At 36.0% G+C, this 23634-nt stretch overlaps 1 protein-coding gene across 2 annotated transcripts in view; it reads left to right on the top strand.

Annotated features, from left to right (window-relative positions):
- The window catches only part of MME (membrane metalloendopeptidase), a 98927-nt gene extending 75706 nt beyond the window's left edge, over positions 1–23221 (top strand). For both annotated transcript variants that reach the window (XM_043595076.1, XM_043595077.1), the window contains exons 17-23: positions 3060–3118; positions 9054–9173; positions 10192–10325; positions 11157–11222; positions 14134–14229; positions 14560–14636; positions 22005–23221. In XM_043595076.1, coding sequence (XP_043451011.1) covers positions 3060–3118; positions 9054–9173; positions 10192–10325; positions 11157–11222; positions 14134–14229; positions 14560–14636; positions 22005–22104 — 652 coding nt within the window. In that variant the 3' untranslated portion in view covers positions 22105–23221. The remainder of the gene's footprint in view (positions 1–3059; positions 3119–9053; positions 9174–10191; positions 10326–11156; positions 11223–14133; positions 14230–14559; positions 14637–22004) is intronic.
- Positions 23222–23634: the final 413 nt, after the last annotated feature.

Genomic DNA, 23634 nt, shown 5'->3' with positions numbered 1-23634 from the left:
GGTCTGTCATTTGTAGCATGTGCCTGAGTCCAGAACCAAAAAATTGGCATATGATTTGTGATTACCCATAAAAGTCCATGAGGAGTATACCATCACTAAATCGGTTCATAATTGAGAAACTGAACCTTAAAACAACTGAGACCTGGAAACATGTTACATCAATTTTCTGACAATTAAAATGAATAATTTTAAGCTATTTGTGCATAAAGTCTACTGCCATAGGTGCTATCAAAATGTTGAGACCACATGAAAAATACCTTTCTGAAGAGTCGCTATAAGGAATGGTGTTTCTCCTCAGGAGTAGCGAGAGCACGCTGTCCATTTTGCCCCTCCTGCCACACAACTCAGAGCCACACTTGAACCTAAGTCGGAATAACTATGTGAATAACTATGTGAATATATGTAAACATAATCCTGATAAATCATTTTTCCTGATCATGGTTTTTACTTACATAAGTATTGTCTTTCGTAATGCCTTTTTGGTCACACGAACAAAATCGACTTGCTCTGTATGGTTCCTGATCTCTTGATTTTAGTCTTAACACCCCTGGATTTATATGTTTTTGCTGTGAGTCATGTGAGAATCATGTGGGAATCAAGTGGAGTTTAATTAAAATAAATGTAATTATTTGCTTGTAATCCTCAACCTGCAAGAAATTTAAATAGTGATGACTCACCTATGATGAAATTGGGAAAAACTGATCTATCAGTCACACCATCCTGTTTGAAAATGTTTTTATCTATTTAAAATGGCATCAAACTACAAAAATATTGTTCAACCATCCCCTCCCACACACACACTCTGTCTTCAAATTTATTTTCTTTCTAAAGAAAAATTCAGAGAAGTGTTATCTGGATTTTTTTTTAATTTCCCGATGTTTTCTATGAATGTCTGAGTCGTGTTATTGGAGATAAAACTCATACTTAATTAGAATTTATCAGACAGTTGTTATATATGGCTTTCGTTCAGTTCTTTTTAAGAGATCAAAATAGGAACTCACATCTGACATCCCACAATAGTTACTGAAATTGTAGCTAAAATGTTGATTTGGACAGCTGACTTTGTACTGCTTACCTTGCAAAGCAGGGTCTGGAAACAGTTCTGATTTAACCTCATTGTACTAATTACTGTAAACTCCTTCCATGAGTAGGATAATAATTGGCACACTAATTATTGCCCTGAAAGTGGCATAACTACAGTGAAACTGTTAGCTAATAATATATGATTGTCTTAAGTGTATGCATGTGTGCTGACATTTAAGGGGTTATCTGAAATTAAGCATTATCTATTATTCAATGACTGTGTGTGTGTGTGTGTGTGTGTGTGTGTGTATACACACATATATATACTAGTATATATAATATATATAAATAAAATGTATATATATAAAAGTCTTATTAAGATTGGAATATTAATCCTGTTGCAAAAAATGTTGAACAATAATTTTATTTTTTATTTTACTGAAGTATAGTTGACATACAATGTTACATGAGTTTCAAGGGTACAATATAGTGATTCAACAACTCTGGATTATGCTATGCTCACTACAGGTGTAGCTACTATCTGTCACCATACAATGCTATTATATACCATTGATTATATTCCCTGTGCTGTACCTTTCCTCCTGTGACATTTATTCCATAACTAGGAGCCTGTACCTCCCACTCTCCTTCACCCATTTTGCCCATCCCCCCACACCCCTCCCCTCTGGAAATCATCGGTTCATTCTCTGTATGGGGTCTGTTTTTGATTTTTGTTTGTTCATTTGTTTTGTTTTTTTAGATTCCACATATAAGTGAAATCATGTGGTATTTGTCTTTCTCTGCCTAACATCTTTCACTTAGCATAATACCCTCTAAGTTCATCCATGTTGCCACAAATGGCATGGTTCCATTCCTTTTTAAGCCTGAGTAATATTCTAACAATGATTATTGGGTCTTTTTTAATGTTTATTTATTTATTTATTTATTTTGAGAGAGAGAGAGAGAGAGCATGTACACAAGCAGGGGAGGGGCAAGGAGACACAACGCACATACACACACACACAGAAAGAGAGAGAGAGAGAGAGAGAGAGAGAGAGAGAGAACCCCAAGCAGGCTCAGCACTGTCAGTGCAGAGCCCAGCGTGGAGCTCTATCTCACAAACTGTAAGATCATGACCTGAGCCAAAACCAAGAGTTGGACCCTTAACTGAATGAGCCACCCAGACACCCCCAACAATGATTACTGGTATGCAATTTTCATAATATCTGAGCAGAAAGACATGGGACCATTGTCACCTGTTGTTTAGCTTAATACTGCCCTCAAATTATTGTCTGCGAGCTATTTTTTTTTTCCATTTTCTCATTTAGTCTTATGGTAATTTATGCTGCTTTTTCATCTCTTCAACTAAACTGAAGTCAGGAACTGTATTTTATGAAATCTCTAAATGCTGCATGGAGACTAAGTCATGGTATACATAGACAGACAGACAAATCCACTTAAGATCCACCTGGATTTCACTTTGCAGTCATTATACCAAAATATGCCTTTGCTCAATTAGCTGGATTGCTTCATTTAAAAAAGGTAATTTTAAATGGCAGTAATCAGAGGCAGACTACCTGAAACTAACTACCTGAGAAGGGGATATCTTAGTTTCAAAATAAACTAGAACATTTAGAAGATGTAAATATATTTGAATATGAAGTTTTAACAACTTACACTTCAATATTCTCCCAATTGCTCCAGAATTGTTGGTATAGTTACCAAGTATCAGGAACCTAAAGGTAAGCATATTTCAATATAATGTTAATCCATTGCAATTTCCAAAAAGGTACATATGAATAGGTACATATGAATTCACACAGATTTGCAGACGGGGATATATTCTGATTTCTCAAAAAGTAGAAATATTTTCAAATGAGCTGTCTTACCTAGTGAACTAATTTTAACTTGTTGGTCATATTTCAAACAGAAAGTTAAGATTCCTCTTGGAATAGTAATAATGCTTTTATTGCATTGAGTAGATTGAATCAGATGATAATAGTATAATTTGTAATGAGTTCTTATGTTTTCCATAGGTGGATAAGTGGAGCAGCTGTAGTCAATGCATTTTATTCTTCAGGCAGAAATCAGATAGGTAAGGTCTATTCCTAAACAATTCTTTAATATTTCTCTGTTGTTACCAACTTGTAGTGAATTGCATGACCAATTTAAAGTACTCCCCATAAAAGCACAGCAGAAGCTGAGTTATTGATTTATTGAATATACTCCTTAAAAGTAAATGCATCCATGTACCTCTTTTCACTGTAATAGCAAATTTTAAGTTAGTACAAATTACATTAAGTGGTTTTCTTTCTTTTGCAATGTTCTCATCTGTGGCTAAATGGTTTATCTTATATCTAAGTACTTTTATTTTATTTCTGAATGCTTTTTAAATGTCTCTCATGTCTCCATCAAGTTATATTGACTTTAGGACTTTCTAAGCATCAGCATAAGTTTAAGGTTCCATGAACCAGCTTTGCAGAAATCCCATCCTCCAGGCAATTATGTATGTTAGCTCTGGTGGGGATGGTCCTGATCTCTATCACCCATTTTTCTGGAAGATTCCAAAGGTCTCAGAAAGTTGAAAAGTCAGTTATATTAGGTTGAACCATGTGAAATTATATTTGCTTAACTACTTTTAATCAAAAAAGAAAAAAACTAATATGTTCATGAATAGTAATGTTATAGGAATATGTGTAGAAATGAATACATGAGTGAGAGGAATAATGAATAACTAAATGACTTAATAGAACAAAGATATATAATTTTTTCCCCTGGGAAGACTGTGAGATCTTTAAACTTTTTCTTAAATATTACATAAATGGACCTATTTTTTCCCAAGGGTTTTAAATATGTAGAAAGGCACCCAACAGATTGACTACTATCAGAGGTATACTAAACAAACAGTACAGCCAGTGTCTCCAGGTGTACTTAGTCTAGCCCTTCATTTCAAAGTGTGATCGAGAATCAAGAGGGGAAATATTTTCAGCATTATTCTCAAATAAAATTTCATGCCCTAAACCTCATTTTTCTTGAATTCTGTTACAAACTAGATTAGATATAGTGGAAAATCCTGCAATATTTTTTACCGTTGGTTAAAAAACAAACTTTAAAAGAAATTATAACTCTGATTTTGTTTTAAAGTTCGATTATACCTTTCCCCCTTGCTTTTAAACCAAGGAAAAGTTAAATTAAGAAATTAGCTACATTTTCTTCTGGTATGTTTATGGTCTTTATTTTTGGAGTAAATCATTAGCCATCTGGAATTTATTTTGGTATATGACATGTAAATTAATTATATAAAATAATAAGAAAAGTTGTGTGTGTTTCGGGGGGGTTTTGGTGTGTTTTTTTAAATTAATTTATTTATTTAGAGAGAGAGAGACTGTAGGAGCAAGTGGAGCCAGTGGGGGAGGGGCAGAGAGAGAGGGAGAGAGAGAATCCCAAGCAGGCTGTATGCTCAGCGTAGAGCCCAATGCAGGGCTCATTCTCACAACCATGAGATCATGACCTGAGGTAAAATTAAGTCGGATGCTTAACCAACAGCCACCCAGGTGCCCCAAGACTTGTTTTTTATAACATATCAATAATAAGTAAGTCATATGCAGTTGGTTAAAATCAATTAGTTCAAAGTCTAGTCTAGTACATTTCCTAGCTAGTGCAATGATTACCTAAACCCAGACCAGAGTCTGTTTAATGATCAACTAAGAATGCATGCAGTCTACTCTTTTCAATGTATTCCTAGAAACCATTCAGTCCTTTCTTAAAAGTGCCTTTCTCTCTGGAGAGCCTTCACTTTGAAGACCTCTTTTTGATATTCACTAGTTCTGTCAGTATAATATCTTGTTCATTATAGACTTGGACTTAAACAGGATAATGAGCTTTTATGGAATTCCAAGGCAAAATGAGGCAGCCTGGACTTCAGTCTGTATTTGAGCAGACTAAAAGATACAGCTTTATTTTAATCCAGCTGAGGAAGGACCCTGGATCCTATCAGACCTGGTGCTGATTCATTCCAACAAGAAGACCCATACAGACCTTTTGTAGAACCACTCTGGTATGATAATCCCTTCAGCCCCTCTCTAGAGCAGATCTACAGTTTAGGTCAAGGCAGGATCTTGTTAGGCTCTGAATTACCTCATATCCCTGGAGCTGGCTCAAAATTGGTTTACTTCAGAGATTCCCTGATCAGAGAAGACCAGAGAATGTTCTCAATTTGAGTTTAATACCCTCTAACCAAAGAAGCACACAGCAAAAGGAAAAAGGCAGAAGGTAAAAGTGGCCTAACATTTCACAAAGTAGTCAGTTATCCTCTGAATAATCAAGAATTGGCTACAATAAGCATTCTTAATAAGAAAGACCTTTTAAAGATTCTGAAGATAAATTCATCAGATAGAAATTCAGTATCTGAAAAATTGTTAACATCTTTTCATATGCTTGTGTTACAATAACAGCAATTCAGAGGAAAGGAAAGTGTCATGCAAGAAGAAATCTTTGACATGTGTATGTTTTTTCTTTGACAATTCATTTAAATCTTCAACGTGGGGATTGTCTTAACTAAAAATAATTGAAGATCCAGACCTTCGTCTTTCTTCTAGATAGAAGTGTGTGTGTGTGTGTGTGTGTGTGTGTGTGCGCGTGTGTGTGTGTGTGTCTGTATACATACATAGATATACAACTTTTGATTTTGGAATTGTGCATTACAGAATTAGAATAGCTATAGAATAGCATGTGTCTCATAAATGACCCTCCTACCCTCACACAAATACCTTAAATTAGATCACATATAATTTCTCATGGGATTGGCCTTTTTATGTTATGGTAAAAAAGAACTTGTTTTATTATCATTTAGGGAGTTATATTAATAATTTCTTCTTTTTAATTCAATTCCAAACACTTTTTGTTCTAACTCACACAGGAAGACTATATTCTGCCTTATGCACCCCTGCCAGTTTCCATCAATTTAAAAAAAAAATCAGCTTCCCAGACAGGAAGGCATACTGAAAGTGTTTAATTCACTGGTTCTTATTCCCCACACATTTGCTCCATAGAGCTCCAGAAACCTCCCATGGATTATCTAGTGTATTCAACCTGGGTAATGTATGATGACGTTGAAATAATAAATTTTCTAAAGTTACATTACTTGTTCTTAGGAATCTCATTTTCAGGCTTGAAAATTAAGAGCAAATGTTTCCAAACATATTGATATTCCATTTAACATAAAAAATAATCTTTAACTTTTTTCCACCCCAAGTTGATTTCACCTGATGTCATCAAGCTTTATACCAGATTCTAAAATTGAATTGCTCTCAGCCTTAAAAAAATAAACCAGGGAAGCGAGGGCATGGGAGTTAGGGAGAAACACAGTTTTTTGTTTCATGGACCAGTGACTTATGTAATTGACTAATTGACAATCATGAATGTAAAAAATGTACAACTAAGCAGTTATTATCAACAGTTGTGAAGTCTACTGGTAATAGTGATAGGCTAATGGGGAAAATCCTCATCACTGAGATTTAGCTGATAGTGTAAAACAAGAAATCATAATTTGCAAAGCTGATCTTGAAGACTAGTATTTAATATGAGCCATAAAAATATTATCACTTGCCTGAAGAATGACATATCAGGATACAATTAAAGCAGCAGGATCTTTACAGTTAATGTTTAGTCTTGATAGCACATTTCATAAGAGCATTTTATATAACGGGTGGATTTTAATCGAAGTACATAGTGTGGGAGATAGTATTCGCTTTAAGTGAATAATGTACTGCACATAATTTTAATAATTTAAGCTAAAAATAATTTCTTGGCACTGTTGATAACTCAGGCAGCTACATGTGAGGTATAACTTTCATCAAAATTCTCCAAGGACAGAAGTATTTATTTTCTAATTATTTTGTCATTTTGGATGTTATGGCAACTTTCCAGATTTTTTTAAAGGTCTGGAGAGCATTTAAATTGTCCAGCATATTTTTAAAGTCTCCTCTGTAAATATCCAATATTTATCCTTGAAATCCATTCAAGGCTGTGCCATATTCGCCCCACCCAAAAGACAAAGAAACAACATTTGCTACTCTGTATAACTAGATCTTAGATTTCTTAAGGTCGGGACCTTCTCTTGACTTTTCTTAGAATCCCACATAGCAGTCGCCTAGGGTTTTGCATGCAATAGGTGTTGCTACCAAAGATTTTATTATTATTATTATTATTATTATTATTATTATTACAGGATGTAACTCAGTAGATACTAGAATTTTAAAACATGTAAGATGAAATTGCTAAGTTATGAGTACTATGAGGAAGGGGGTGGGCATGAGGAAGATGAAGTAGGAGAGGACCATGGAGGCAAAGGCTAGGAAAAAGATGCTATATTTAGTTAGAAAGTATCAAAGCCACCCAAGGATTTTTCACAGGGGAGTGATAATGACCAGAGTTGCGTGGTTTTTTTTAAAAATATGATTTATTGTCAGATTGCTTTCCATACAATACCCAGGGCTCATCCCAGCAAGTGCCCTCCTCAATGTCCATCACCCACTTTCCCCTTTCCCCCACCCCCCATCACAGAGGTGCATTTTAGTCTGGCTGCAGGATGGATTAGATCTAGGATAGATTATAGTTGGGTGAGACAGGAAATGGAAAGATCACATAGGAAATTAAATAATTTTTTAAAATTTTTAATGGTTATTTATTTTTGAGAGACAGAGCACTAGCAGGGGAGGGACAGAGAGAGAGAGAGAGAGAGAGAGAGAGAGCATCCAAGCAGGCTACAGGCTCTAAGCTGTCAGCCCAGAGCCCGATGCAGGGCTCAGACTCACGAACCATGAGATCATGACCTGAGCCAAAGTTGGATGCTTAGCCAACTGAGCCACCCAGGTGCCCCATGGAAATTAAGTAATTCTTAAGACAAGGAATGATAATATGAAGTAGGATGGTGGCAATAAGACTGATAGGAGGAGATAAACAGAAGAAACGCTTCTGGAAGGAAGGTACATGACCTTGTCTTTTCCTAAGTAGACTATATAAAACTTTATAAAAACAAACAAACAAATAAACAAATATTTAAACAATAAAAAAAGCATGTAAGATAAATAAAAATTGTTCATGTTGGATGATTGAGACCCTTCAGATGCCATTATCAGAAATAAAGTCAAGAGAGTGATGGTTTAGAAGGGAAAATGGTGAGTTTGATGTTTGACACATGAAATTTAAAGTTTGTGAGACATCTAAGTGTAAAAAGCTAGCAAGTTAATGCAGATGTCAGGGTAGACATAAAAAATATTTATTTAATAAAGTCTTTAGTAAATTCATTTGTTCATTCATTTATCATTGATCATTCACTTATTCAACCTATTTCTTAAGCACCTATTATGTTCCAGGCACCTTTCTAGTTTTAGATGCTGAAGATAATGAACTCAAAAAACAAATGGACTCAACAAATAAACAAATGTATCTCTGGGCCCACAAATCTCTGCTCTCAAAGGACTGATATTCGAGGGTCTAGAGCAGGTGAGGGCAATAAGAAAAGGAAGAACAACAACCAAAAATAAGGAAATAAACAGCCACAGGTGCCTTGTTAAAATTGGGCAATGTGATTGGAGGATGCCTTTCATTGAGTAGTTCTGTTTATTTAACAAGCTATTGTAGATGAATAAAATGTTAGAGATGACATTAAAAGAAATACTTGTGTTATTAAATAACTGTTTCTCCCAAATATTTGCAGCGGGGAAAAGACTTTCTGAATGAAGATGATAATTTTCCCTTGCTCTAAACTCTTTATAGCAAAAAACAATCTTAGCAGAGTTTGTAAAGTGAATTGTGATTATAAATCATAGATTACAGTACCGCTTTGGGATGAGCTCTCTGTTATCATCAATAATAAAAGACCTACATTTGTTTTATCACAGAAGATTTTTATATACAATTAAGTGGAACTGACATACTGGAAAATAGCTTACCAGGCAGAAAGCCAGCCCCAGGCCTGCCATCACAGAATAATGCCAATAATCTTTAACCATCTTCTTTCTTTGTAGTCTTCCCAGCTGGCATCCTGCAGCCCCCCTTCTTCAGTGCTCAGCAGTCTAACTCATTGAACTATGGGGGTATCGGCATGGTCATAGGACATGAAATCACCCATGGCTTCGATGACAATGGTAAAGTGCCGTGGACACTTTCCTTTGGCTGATAAACCTGATTAAGAGTTATTATACTTGATCAATACAAGAGCATATTTATTCATCAATGTACCACTGGCTAATAATCATACTTTTAGTATTCCTTTTAAATTGTTCTTAGGAAGATCAGAAATTTCTAGTAGTGAGGTAAGCAATGTGTGCTTTCCACTCTTGACGGAATAACACAAATATTTACATTGAGAAGACACTGATATTTGTCAATGATAAATGTTTGGTCTTATTTCATGAAAGTGTCTATTAATTCAACTATACAGTAATTTTCACAGGTAGGTACTAATACCATTTCAGTTTTTTTAATGGAAAAAAGTAAAGGCACATGAAAGAATTGCTAGGAATTAGTGGAATCAGGATGTGAGTTCAAGTAATTTGTCTTTGTAGCCCTTTTCTTATTCACTACATCATAAGTAACTATTTAAAAGGATGATAAAATGAAGTCTTAAAACATGACATGTAATAAATGCCACTGTAGCTCAAAAAAGGGAAAGATCAATGTGTTTAGCATTAGTGGGAAAGCCCCTGGAGGAAGGCACTTCTTTCTGAGTGCTTGAAGTCGAGGGAAACTGAGTCTACGGTGTGTCTCATGAAGGGTCTGAGATATGAAATGGATGCAGAATAAAAATAATGGTCTTTTTAAGTTTCAAAATATCAAATTAAACAGTCTTGGTCAACATGAAAACTCTCCAAGAGAAACAAGGCACGATTTCAGGAGTGGTTTACCTGGTGGCCTCGGCTGAGATGTCAGGAACCAAGTGGACACAAGGCCCGGATTAATACTAAGGCACATCAGCAAAGCAGGCCCTGGCAGCCCAGGTTTCATCAACACAGGATGAGGAAGGGAGCAGTTCCTCTCATTACCTGTCCAGTGTAGTGTTCTCTCACACAGTGGTATTTTGTTCCTTGCCTTTCAGATTAAAGATACCTTATTGTAGTTCTTGATGTAATGAGTTCCCATTTTACTTAAATCATTATATTACAGGCAGGAATTTTAATAAGGATGGAGACCTTGTTGACTGGTGGACTCAACAGTCTGCAAATAATTTTAAAGACCAATCCCAATGCATGGTGTACCAGTATGGAAACTTCTCCTGGGACCTAGCTGGTGGACAACATGTATGTCATCAGCACTCTCTTGAAAAGTTTTAGATATATTCAGTCTTTTTTATTGTTGTTGTTGTTGACGACGATGATGTTTTATTTTGTGTGAATGTAGATGACATGTAATGTTACATTAGTTTCAGATATATAACTTAGTGACTTGACAATTTTATACACTGTGGTTTCACCACTAGTGTAGCTACCATCTGTCTCTTGACATTGTTATTACAGTATCACTGACTGTATTCCTTATGCTCTGCTTTTTATTCTTGTGCCTTCCTCATTCTATAACTGGAAGCCTGAATATCCCTCTGGTCTTCACCCATTTGGTCCATCCCCCTGTACCCTTCCCCTCTGGCAACTATCAGTTTGTTCTCTGTATTTATAGTTCTGGTTTTTTAATTCATCCTTTTTAGATTCCATTTATGCGTGGAGTCATGGTATTTGTCTTTCTCAGCCTGACAACATAATACCTTCTAGGTCCATCCGTGTTGCCTCAAATGGCATGATCTCATACTTTTTTATGGCTGTGTAATATTCCTGTGCGGGGGGGGGGCGTGTGTATGTGTGTCACTTCTTCCTTACCTGTTTGCCTATCCATAGACACTTAGGTTGTTTCTGTGCCCTGGCTGTGATAATGCTACAGTAAATAAATATATCTTTTCAAGTTAGTGTTTTTGTTTTCCCTGGGTAAATACCCAATAGTGAAATTATTGAATCATATGGTATTTCTATTTTCAATTTTTTGAGGAATAGATATATAGTCCATCTTAAGTGCATTATTGATGCCTTCTTAACAATCCAAATACAGGTGAGAATCTTTAAGCATCTTTTGTTTTTTAACAGCTCAATGGAATTAATACACTGGGAGAAAATATTGCTGATAATGGAGGCATTGGCCAAGCATACAGAGTGAGTAATAATATTGTTTCCCATTTTAATGTTTGGAGTATATATTTATCATAATCACTGATGTAAAGCCTTTAGCAAAAGGTGCATATAATGTAGGGAGTAGGCAATGAATAGAAAGTAGAAAATACATGGGGAAAAAGGGGATTGGGCAGTACAGTTACGATTGAGCTGAACGCCAGTCTAAGCTCCTGAGAAGCTGAGGAGAAGAAACATGGAATGTTATATGAGCAGAAATGAGGAGACATGCACGTTCCATAGAGGAAGCAACATTTTTCTAAGAAATAATCTCTGAAATAATTTTTTAGAAAAGGTATCTCATAAAAAGGATTATTTCAGTCATTGATCAGTGTAGTAAATGGGACCCCCAGTTTCACAGCAGGTGAAGCAGTTAGGAACCATAATCAGCATCAACCACAGTCCAGTTACACTGATACAGTGAGGGACTGAAGTGATATGGCCTTGTGGCATGTGGCCTTGTAGTCATCCAAACTATTATATCCAGAGGGGTATATCCATGGAGCATCCCTTAGAATCTCGTTTAGCCTTCCATTCATTCTTGCATTCAACAAATACTTGTTGAGGACCTTACTATTTTCAGTGCTGGAGATGTAACTGCAAACCTCCCATGAAAGATGTCATTATTTGATGGGTTGAAGGATGATCTAGTCGATGCCATGCGCACAAGAAAAAGTAGGGATTTTCACAAAAGAGTAGAGGGATACTGGTCTTGGAATCAACAAGGAGAAAGAGAGAGGGTAGTTTTAAATGCCTCTTCTAACCCCGAGGTAGCTCACATGTGAGACAATGAGCAGTGTCTACTTGAGAAGGTACAAGGGTCAAGGTGCCTCAGGACAGAACCAGGCTTCTCTAAAACCAACACAGATGGAATGTCCTATGCAATGGATGAAGATGTAGGGTTATTTTCCCACTATAGAAATGTATGGGTTAGAAGGGAGTAGGAGGGCCTTAATGGTTGGGCCAGGAAAGGGGAAGCAGTGAGGGAAAGATGACTGGTAGAACCTGTGACTTGGCAGTGACCATGGATGATCAAAGTGTGAGACTTGAGAGATTAAGCTGCCTGCACAGTTTCCAAAAGAATGAATCCCAACAGAATCTGGGGTGGGTGGGGGGTGTTACGTTGCTGCTTCTTTGAATGCTTGGTAATATTTTGACTGGATGCCAGTCAATGTGCGTTTTACCTCTTAGGATACTAGGTATTTTGTTTTCGCACAAATATTCTTGAGCTTTATACTTGGACACAGTTAAATTGCTTAGAAATGGTTTGATCCTTTTGGATCTTGCTTTTACAACTTGTTTGGTGGGACTAGGGTAGTGTTCAGTCCAGGGACAATTATTCTCCACTGCTGAGGCAAGACCCTACTCTGTGAAACTCAAGGTCTTCCATTTTTGTCCTGTGTGAATACTAGGCATTTTTATCTCTAATCCTTTTTCATGGTTCCTTCCCTAGTTTCTGGTAGTTTGCTCATATGCATACTCACATACTCAGCTGAATACTTGATCTCTAGAGATCCTCTTCTGTGTGGCTTTCTCCTCTTCAGGACTCTGTCCTTGGTGTCCTTGAACTCTCAGCTCCTTGTCAACTCAAGCAGTCCCTTAAGCTCTGATTGAGTTTCCCTTCTCTATGTTGTAAACTGCAAATGCTTAAGGCAATACACTGGGGCAACTATAGGGCTTATCCTATATGTTCACCATCTCAGAGAGGTCACTCTCCTTTTTGCCTGATGTCCAGTGTAATGTGCACCATTGTTCCATATATTTTGTCCACCATTTGGTTGTTTCAGCAGGAAGGTAAATCCAGTTCTTGTCACTTCATTTTGCCTGGAAGTGGACGGAATTGGCACTCTTAATACTCCCAAACCCCCACAGTTATTCTAATATTCAGACAGATTAAAAATCATTCCTGTAAAACTCTAGTCAAAATCTGGGTTGATGGTACTTCCATGAAGATCCTCACCTAAAACAAGTACAGAATTATTATAATTAAGCAAATTACAAGTATGCAAATATTTTATTATATGTGAAATCATAGAATCTAATACCTTGTCCCCTTGCTATATTGTGAGCTTCCTAGGAGGGAGCAGGATCAAGTCTTCCCCATGCTCCTAACATCTTTACAAAGGAGATACTCAGTAAATCTATGTCAATGGCAAGGAGGAAGAAATGAAATATATCTTCTGCCTATCTGAGTGATCGCTTTCCTTTGTATTAAATTGGAAGTAACACATCTCAGAAAGTTTGTTGTAAATCTCTTAAGTATATATAGTAGAGAAAAACTGCATTTTTTTAATAGAGTTCATAAAGCCTTAAGAATTAAGAACACTTTCTGACATTCAAGTAACCTAAATTCCTTCTTCCTAATGCAACTGAGGTTCAGTCTATTTTGCCTTGTCTTCCAGGGGGCCACAATAACTGCTCATCTTTATGCTTAGAATCACAGGATACTAATTTTTAAGAGATCTTAAGGAATGCCTTGACTTTGGTCCTGAATCATTCAAACGAAGTCTGATGAAAGTCTTTTTGCTAAGAGTAATAACTGTGCTAAATATAACCATCACAAACTCCCTTGGCAATCCATTCTTCCAACAACCAGACTTATCCATCTCTCTATAGAACAATATTTAGATAAGTTTTTCATCATTTATTTAAGTCATCCATTCATTCAACTGACATTTATTGATCATTGTTATTTTCAGACCATTTGTAAATAAATTCTGGTTTTCTTTCTAATCCATGAAATAGTTGTTAAGTTTCCATATGTAAATATATTATTATGGCGATCCTGATATAAAAAGTTAATTACTTGGTTATTTGGTTACATGGTCTTTTGCATAGATTTATACATAAATTTCAAAATTATAAACATCATGTTTCTATTTCATTAACTGCCTAGGCCTATCAAAATTATGTTAAAAAGAATGGTGAAGAAAAACTACTTCCTGGACTTGACCTAAATCACAAACAACTATTCTTCTTGAACTTTGCCCAGGTAGTGTATCTTTTTTTGATTGATAGATATGAAAATCATGTTGAGTTATAATTTCATAGTAAGTTAGATACTGCATGCTGAGTTCTCTTGTTTTAATCAGTTATGGCAGAGCATTTGACTTGACTGACTTTCATTGTTTATAACAGACTATCATATCATATTAAGGATAATTATGTTTCTGGTTGCCTATCACTGAACAATTATTTGAAGAGTAAATGGTTGGGGAATGCAGAATTCCAATTTAATTTTTGCAATAGGAATTTGGCTTTCTCAAACAAATAATCTTTGAACCTAAGCACACTACTTTCCTTTTTCTATCCCTATCCCTAGGTGTGGTGTGGGACCTACAGGCCAGAGTATGCTGTCAACTCCATTAAAACAGATGTTCACAGCCCAGGGAATTTCAGGTACATGGGTTTGAACAGCAGTCAGGTGCTCTAATATTGACTCCATTACTTCTAAATTTGGAAATTGTTTTTTTTTTTCCTGTGACTATAAAATTTTGAAATACAGTTGTTGTTTTTTTCTTTTGAGGGTCATAGAACAAATGATCACCAGAACAAAACAGGATAAATGTCATGTTTACATGAGCATAGCCTTGACTGCTGTTATCCTCAGAATATACGTGACCAATGCTCAGTGCTTGATGGATTCCAACAAAGATGCTGCCTGAGAATAGTAGCTCTATTTAAAGCTAGCATAGACATTTTTAAGAGGCTATGAAAAGTTTAAGCCTAGCACCAATGAGTACCTATTCCAAAGAAAAATTTGCATTCAACATAAAGAGAAATGTTCTTTAATTAGAGGTTGATTAGAATTAGAGGCTTAATTAGAGGTAATCAGTGGCTGTCCAACATAAAGTTAGCCCCAGAGCTCCAGGAGAGGATACCTTGAAGGGGAAGTCAGAGAACAGGTCATTAAGGATGCTGGAGAAAAATGCGCTGTAGAGTGGAGGGTTGAGTTAGAAGAAATCTAAAGTCCTTCCGAGACCAGAAAATCTCAGAGAAATCAAAACAGTGAAAGAGAATCACTCGAACCAGTGTTTCAGTGTTAAATCCTGGATCCCTGTGTATCCAGTTAGGACTAAATTATTAATGCTTCCCCTTCCAACATACTATACCACTTCATCACTGCTAAATGATCAACAACACTTCTCAAGCAGGAACTCTGAAAAACAAATTAAAAATTTTGTAGAGTGGTTAGAAAACAGTTTGAGAACAAGAGAGAATTAAGGGGCTGAGTTTTAAAAGCCCTTCCTAAAATAGCCATAAGTATACTGCCCGGATCATTCACTCCTGGGGAAAAACCACATTCAATTATGAAACAATAAAATAGCACATTTACAAATTAAAGAATTTACTCAGCTTGTTCTAGTATCATCATTGTAATCACCATCATTTAGTATTTGCCTTAACAGTTCTTCCAAAATTCATTCTTTCAGCAACTGTTTATTGTATGCCCAATATGTTTATAATCCAAGGTAAATTCAGTCTTGGTAGAATATTCAAAGTAACTTCTTTTTTAGGTAATGAGCAGCAAAAGTCACTAGGTCAATTCCCATCATGGTTTACCCAAGTAACGGTGTCGTTTCTAGAATTTGCTTTTTCCTTACTGAAGTCTTCAGAAATGAAGGTATGGGAATCTAATTCTGAAGGCAACGAATGCAATTTATACGCTCACATTAACCATGATAACAATCTAATTGGTCAAAGTTCTTCCCTCCATATCCCGATGAACTAAAGCATATGTCCGTAGAAACCTAACTGAATTTAAGTAATATTATTGTAGTACGTGATACACCTGGCATCCTCAGAGAATGAGGCTTGCAAATTGAAAGCTTTTGATAGCTACAATTTGTCCCTTGAGTGTTAATGTTTTCATCTTAACCACTGGATGAAAATTTCTCTGTTTAAAATATTTTCTACCCTGTTGCCTTATTAACACAGTATCCTCAACAAAACCTAGCCTTTGTTTTTAAATGACACAGACTATTGTTATGACTACTAGTTGGCATTTTAGTGCTTATTAGTCTCCTGAAATCCTCAAAAGCTAGTGTGGGGAGCGACTTATTCCTACAATACGGAGCCACTGATGGGGATACAGTAGTGCTTTTTTTGACTTTTAATTTTGGCTTTTTATTAGGTTTTTCTGTTTGTTTCTTTCCTAGTTCTCTTTTCTGTTACTACATTGCCTGCCTTTTGCCATTTCATTCCTTTATTCTGATTAGGTCAGAAAGCATATCTTTAAACTTGTATGGTAAAAAAAAAAAAAAAAAAAATGAATGCAAGCTTTGAAGTAAGAAACACTTGAGTTCCACCCATGATTCTGCCATTTGCAAGCTGTTACTTAATCAATTTCTTAATATACAAAATGAGGATTAAATTCTCATTAAGAGTCATTGAAGATTAATGTTAATATAGAAGTGTCTGTTACATATATGTGTGTGAAAATTAGTACTAGAATTATTTTTAGACACGAAAGGTATAAACAGAATAAGAATTTCCATGAGTAATTTGAAACAGTTTTTATTAACTAAAGTCAAGGGCTCTTTGTTGCTCATTTCTTATGTCTGTATAGTTCAGAATGTCAGTAACTGATCATCGGTTAAATGATATGTAGGTAAATATGTAACTGTTCTACCTTCAATTTTAAACTGAAAGGATTTTATTATAAATATGTAAAATTTGCTCTCTATAAAAGTACATATTATTTTATTATAAAATATGTAAAATTATTTGTAACTTTCATTTTCTCTATCCTGGTGCAAAAGATGCCTCCTTGACTATTTTTCATTTATAGCAAGAAAAGTATGTGTTGTTTTTTTTAAAAGGGTAAATGGAATGCCAACCCTTTGTCAAGGAAATTATTATTTTCTCTGGAGGTAAAGGGATTTCCTTGGCAAAAGGTTGAGGTTACATTTAGTTTTGGAAACAAGCTGCTTCCTGGCTCTACAAAGTAAAACATATTTTTTAAAGAGCCTTAAAAACTAATAGAAATTGAATTGCTAGTGAAAAATTGTGCATAGTGGGCTGTGTAGAAACATTTCTGAAATAGAGGGAGATTTTGTAAGCTTACGTTTAAATATTCACAGTATTAACAACAAAAGACAAAATATAGTTGATATAAAGCTGAATCTATAAAACAATTTGTTAGGTCTGAGCTGTAATTGTCTTATTCTTCCTAACCAAAGTCTTATGTATTTTACATAAACTTCTAAAAACTTTAGTATTTAAAACAAAAACATTTCCCCATGAGGTTCTAGAAATTGAACTCAAAATTTAAATGACTTATTTGGAAATTCAGTTTTTCTTAGCCATCTGCAGTCACTCGGAATGGTTGTTATGCTAATATTTACCATATAAACTACACATATGTTTCTAAGTTATTCAGATGTAATACTTCTAAACAATATAAAAGGGTCTGATACTTTTTTTAAAGGAAGTCCAAAGGGACAAAGTGATACCAATGTATATGCTACTTAAATAGTAAAAGTGCTAATTTAGATGCTTAAGTTGCTAGGGTCCCCTTGGTGGCTCAGTTAAGCATCTGACTTTGGCTCAGGTCATGATCTTGCAGTCTATGAGTTTGAGCCCTGCATCGGGCTCTGTGCTGACAGCTCAGAGCCTTGAACCTGCTTCAGATTCTGTGTCTCCCTCTCTTCCTGCCACTCCCCTGCTCATGCTCTTTCTCTCTCTCTGAAAAACAAACACTTAAGAAAAATTTTTAAAATAGATGCTTAAATTGGTGGATAATTGTCTTCCAGTCAGAATATAAGGGCACTTTATAGAACTAACACTACTAATAAAGCAAGAAATTTTCCCCACAGATTAATTTCTAGCACTTTTTGTAAGATAGTCTTTCTAGTGTTTTATGTAGACATTTCCAAGTAATATGGTGATTTTATTCCATATTATTCTATGATATAGTATGTATATGCCAAATCGTCTTTGAAATACTAATGTTTCCTCCATTTACCTTAAATATTAGCATTGGTTTTGATATTTTGTAAGTGTTAGTTTGGATTTTGGTGAACCCTGTAGAATTCCTGTTAGCACTTGTTAATCTTCAGACTGGATCTGGGAATCTATTCTGGCATTTATTTCTTTGTCAATCCATAGTGGAGCATAAGCTGATCAAGGTGACCTTACTTTAACAAAATCATCAACAACAGTTAATGATAAAGATTGGATAGTTTACTTATGAATGAAGCAGGTTAACCTGGTAACCAAGTCATTCCTTTAAAACAAGGAACAAAGGGTTGTCAGAAGACCAATTAATTGCAAAAAGCTCATTCAGTAATTCAAAAATCCAGTTAAGTGCAGGCAGAGGTAGTCTTCTTGGTCACCTGATGTTCAACTCTCTATATCTTAAATGTTTTTAAAAGAAGTGATTATTTGCCAAGGCAATAAACAACAATAGTACAATAAAATATTTTATATAATAAAATAAAACTTTCAAGTAAATCACTTTAAGAAATAATAAAAGCCATTTATCTTTGTTATTATAAACACATATGCCACACAGTTTTCATGTAGCACTAAATTCAGGTAAGTATTTTATGTAATATTAATGAAATATGACCCCACTCTTAAGAGAAGGGATTCGTTTGATTAATAATGTATCCATTTTTTTTGAAATAGATTATTTATGTCCTCCATCCAAAGATTTAATGTAAACAATAAGACATTAATTAGAGTGCTAGGAAGGTAAGTGAAGGCCTGGTACGTTGTTGACCTAATTATTCAGAATCAAATTGTCTAAGTGAAGCCTTTGGATGGAAAGAGAAGAGCTGGAATTGAAATGAAGAGCTAAGTGTGCCTGAGATTGAGTGTTGCCACATTGCTAACTCCCATTGGTGCTTTGTGAAGACTTCCCTTTTTTGAGGGGTGTGTGTGTGTGTGTGTGTGTATGTGTTTCATTTCCTTAATATTTTTATGACAAATGTAGAATTAAGTCATGGGTTTGGACATTTTACTGAAGTACTTGTCCCCATATGATTATATCTAAGACATAATCCTTTTATTAAAAAAGTTTACTAAAATGAAAACAAAAAAGAGCAGCTCTTCCATTCAGTGACTCTCAGATGATTTCCTTGCCCATCAGGGAGCTTCCTCCCCAGTTTGAGGAACAATCGGGCCACCATGATGACTGTCATTCAGCCAGCATATAGGGCTTCCTAAAGTGGAAAGGGGATTGAATTAAATGAATCAAAGCATCTTTCTGTCTCAGAGTCCATGAGCCCAGAAACTTAAAGACTAAAGACCAATACAAATTCCTGATGTCTAAAATCCTTTTATTCTTTGGAGCGCCTGGCTGGCTCAGTTGGTAGAACATGTGACTGTTGATCATGGGGTCATGAGTTCGAGCCCCACGTTGGGAATAGAGATTACTAAAAATAAAATAAAATCTTTTTATTCCTGCATATAATCACTTTTGACCAAGTATCAAGTGAATTTGTTCTTAAACTTTTCGATGTAAGAAGTGACACATTTATTATTATTATTATTATTATTATTACTATAATAGCAAATTAACTCAATCGCAAGCTCCCACCCTAAGCTAGGAAGTAAGAAGTTTAATTTCAGTAGTTTTCAGTGTACTCATTTTTAAGATTGTTCAGGAACCCGAAGACCTAGAAATTAGGGAATTAGCCTCCATCTCCAGCCTGCTGTGGTCACTGCTGATATCCCTGCAGTTCAAGGGCTCCCTCTGAAGTCAGGTGGCTCCATTTCCTTCAGGTGGTCATGGGCAAGGGCCCATTACACCCCATCCTATCAGAGGTTCTCTCAGGACCCTGCTCATAGTGGGAGGCATGTCTGTGCCATTCACACAAAGGAGAGGGCACATTACTGGGCCCCTCCTCAGCACTGGGAAGCCAGTCTTTTCCGTATCAAATGGACTAATAGACGTAAATGCCCCAGCTCTGGCCCCCACCCCGTTTCAATCACCACCCACCCTCCCCCCAATACCAGGAAGATTCCTATTAATCTTTAGGACTTTTCTAGGAGTACTAAAAATACACACATAACCAAAAAGGTTTACATTCTCCCTGAAGGGATAGAGGAGTTGCGATGTTGGGGATGAGAGATAGTTGATGTGGTAATAGTTGGCACATTAGGGAGTCAGATTTTCAGAAATTCAGTTATCTTTCCTGGAATGGGAATAAGGAAAGCAAATGCTTGCTTTCTCTCTAGTTGGTTGTAGCAAATAAACAACAAAAATGCCAAGCAGGACATTTTCTTTATAATGCCCTATTCCTCGTATACATATAATCACCGTGACCAGCCAACAGACTCATTTATTTGGTATGTATGTCCTGAGTCCTACAATATACAAAGCACTGTGCTAGGCTTGGGGGGAGGGCAGCAGGGAGCAAGAGATACACAGTATTTTGCCCTCACATTACAAGGTAGGGTTATGTCAGGAAGTAAAGAAGGAGAACAAATCACTGTGAACCAAGAGGGCTGCTGCAGGTGGAAGGAACTAATCTGGACATTATTTGAAGAAAGCCTCTGAGGAGGGGTGTTTAAGTGGAGGCATGAAGGCTGAGAAGGAGTGAGTCATGTAGTCACTGGGGAGTAAACTTTCCAGGGACTATGGTCAGTGGGAGCAGAAAGCCCTGAAGAGGGAAAGAAATTGGCTGGTTTGATGAATGGAAAGTAGGTCGGTGTAGTTTGAGAGAAATGGGATGAAGAACGAACGTACTATGAGGAAGCCGGGAAGGTCGGCTGGAGCCCTCAAAACACTGGAAGCCACAGCAAGGAAGTTGACTTTCATCCAAGCCCCTGGAAGATTTTAAATAAGGGAATTAGGGGACTTGATTTAGAGAATGGGTTAGAGGAGATAAGAGTGCAAAGATTTAACTTAGCACATCTGCCACTTAAGGAAATCTCAGTAATTAGAACATACTCTCCTGTCACTTGCTTGAGATCTTCCCATCACCCTAGTCTGTTTGCTTCCCTGCCCTTCCTCCCAAGCCAAGGTGGGTGTGGTGGGGTGGTCCCAGTGGGAAGAGAAGGGAAGGAGCTGGTTTGGGGTTGACATGAAAACATCACCTCTGCATCACTGTACTGACCTATCTGTCTCCTTAAATGTTGCTTGGTGCCGAAAGTGGGTTGGACAGTGTTGTTTTTGCCCATTGGGGTCAGAGATAAGAAGAAATTGACTTTCTGCCAGCCTTTTCCAGTTACTCAGGCTGAATCCAGTTTCTGATATCTATGGAGTTCTTTTGGAAAGAAAGAAAATAATTCTCTTCCTTATTAAATCAACAAATATCTATTTAGTCTGTTATACTTGTTATTGTGTGAGCCCTTCCAAAAGATAATGAACACTCATGATTTTATTTTTGGCCAAACTCTTATTATAATAACTGCAATTCCAAATATGTATTATTCATTTATTTTACAGCGTGTATATCTAACTTACTTTACTGACAACCTTAAGATGCAGGTACTATTATTATATGCGTTTATAGAAAAGGAAAGTGAAGCACAGAGAAGCGAAATAGATTCAACTTATAACCAGGATTCAAGCCATGCCATCTTCAAATCTGTGCTCTTAATTCCTGTGCTTTGTTACCTGCTCACTTAAAAATTCTATTAACAAATAACAAATTTATTCTACCTGTTTCTTTTTTATGATAATTATTATTCTCTTAAACTGTAAATTTCAAATTCCCTCAATAGGCCTACACCTATAGAAATTCTGTAGAGCTTCTCCTATATGGTATGGACATAAGTATCAAATGCTGATGGTGACTTTGTTTTGTTTCACAGAATTATTGGGACTTTGCAGAACTCCCCTGAGTTTTCAGAGGCCTATCATTGCCGCAAGAACTCATACATGAATCCAGAAAAGAAATGCCGAGTTTGGTGATCTTCAGAAAAAGCGACGTAGCCTTTGGTTAGCCTTGCCAACACCATGAAAATGGGAAACTCTGTCCAAGAGAAAATGGGCCACCGAAGTCACTGTAATTACATGGGGGTAGTTAACAGAGATGAAAGAGCATCATTTAGAAATGAAGTTAGGTTATTCTGGAAAAGGTATGGAGAGGAGGGGTGGGGTCTGGTGTCTATCAAATCAATCACTTCTCACTGTGTAAATAACGCTTTATGTCTAAAGATATTACCATTCATTTCTGTTTCTCATACGATCTGCCAGTTTGATGTCACCTCTTGAAAACAGTGTTAACCACTTGATGTAGACTGGGATTTCTAATCAAAGGGAGAAAGAAGAGATTGGAGAATACAGTTGGCTCCAAAAGCACAGCAGTGGCATGAGAGTTAAAACACACATTGCCTAATTACTTATTTTTATTTTTATTTGTAACATTTATGCTCCTGCAAAAATCTTCCAAAGAATTCTTATACATGTTGGGGCCGTGGGACTTAATGTAATTTTAAACCAGTTTTGCCAATCATCAGTTATTCATCCTGAAATCATTGTATTTTAAGCTACTCTTAGGGCGAAAATGAATGTCTGAAACTATTTTTCATTATACCTGCTTTCACTGATGTTGAAATTCTCAAGGCTCCCTGCAATTTTCTAAGCAATTTCTTGTTCTCTCTCCCTCTCAAAACTTGATCTTTTTAAGAGATTTGTAGTAATGTATAAATAATAATTTTTATATTTAATTATTACATTTATGACTAAGTAATTATTATTATAGGTAATCACTGAATATCGAAGTTTCAGACAGATAGTTCCGAACCAAGATCTGTAAAGTGATGTACAGATGAAGATTTGAGATTTTTACACTTATAAATCATATTGATAAAAAACTTTAAGCACAAACTAGGTGAAAAATGGCCATTAGACAGTTGTCTAAAGATACATAAGACCTGTGGTTTACAATCAGGATTTTCAGAATAAAATCTGTCCCTGAGGTGGCTCCGATAAAAGGGCATCTATATAGCTCTGCATCTCTTTATCTTTTCAGGTTTGTTGTCTGATGGAAATATTTTGATAATAAATTGAAATTGTGAGCCCATTACTCACTAAGCCTATTGTGCTAGCTGTCTGGCTTTGGAAAGTGCATTTCTGAATATAAATGAGAGACTTCCCCACCTCAGACAGACCTGCTTCTAAAATCCTAACTCACATAAGAGTTCTGGGAGGGGACTGTTGCGTCCCTGATAGGAACTCATCTCTTGAGGCTTTCATGTTCTCTTTCCCTGTCCTTTTAGCTAGTTTGGTTCATTTCATTACTTGATTAACATTTTACAAAAGAGGCACACTTCCAACATCCTTATTTTTCCTAACAAAACAAAAATGAGGGAATTTCTGTTCAAAACATGAGTGTTGGTTTTCTTGCTTCTTGAAAGATGCCCATTGGCCTTTTTTAAAGAAAAAAAAAGTTATTGAAATATAACACACAACAGTTTCATAAAACGTAAGTGTACCCAG

This window comes from Prionailurus bengalensis, chromosome C2, assembly GCF_016509475.1.
Source record: "Prionailurus bengalensis isolate Pbe53 chromosome C2, Fcat_Pben_1.1_paternal_pri, whole genome shotgun sequence".
NCBI classification, from domain to species: Eukaryota; Metazoa; Chordata; class Mammalia; order Carnivora; family Felidae; genus Prionailurus; species Prionailurus bengalensis.
The sequence above is the reverse complement of the archived record's forward strand: the minus strand, read 5'-3'. Positions and strand labels throughout refer to the sequence as shown.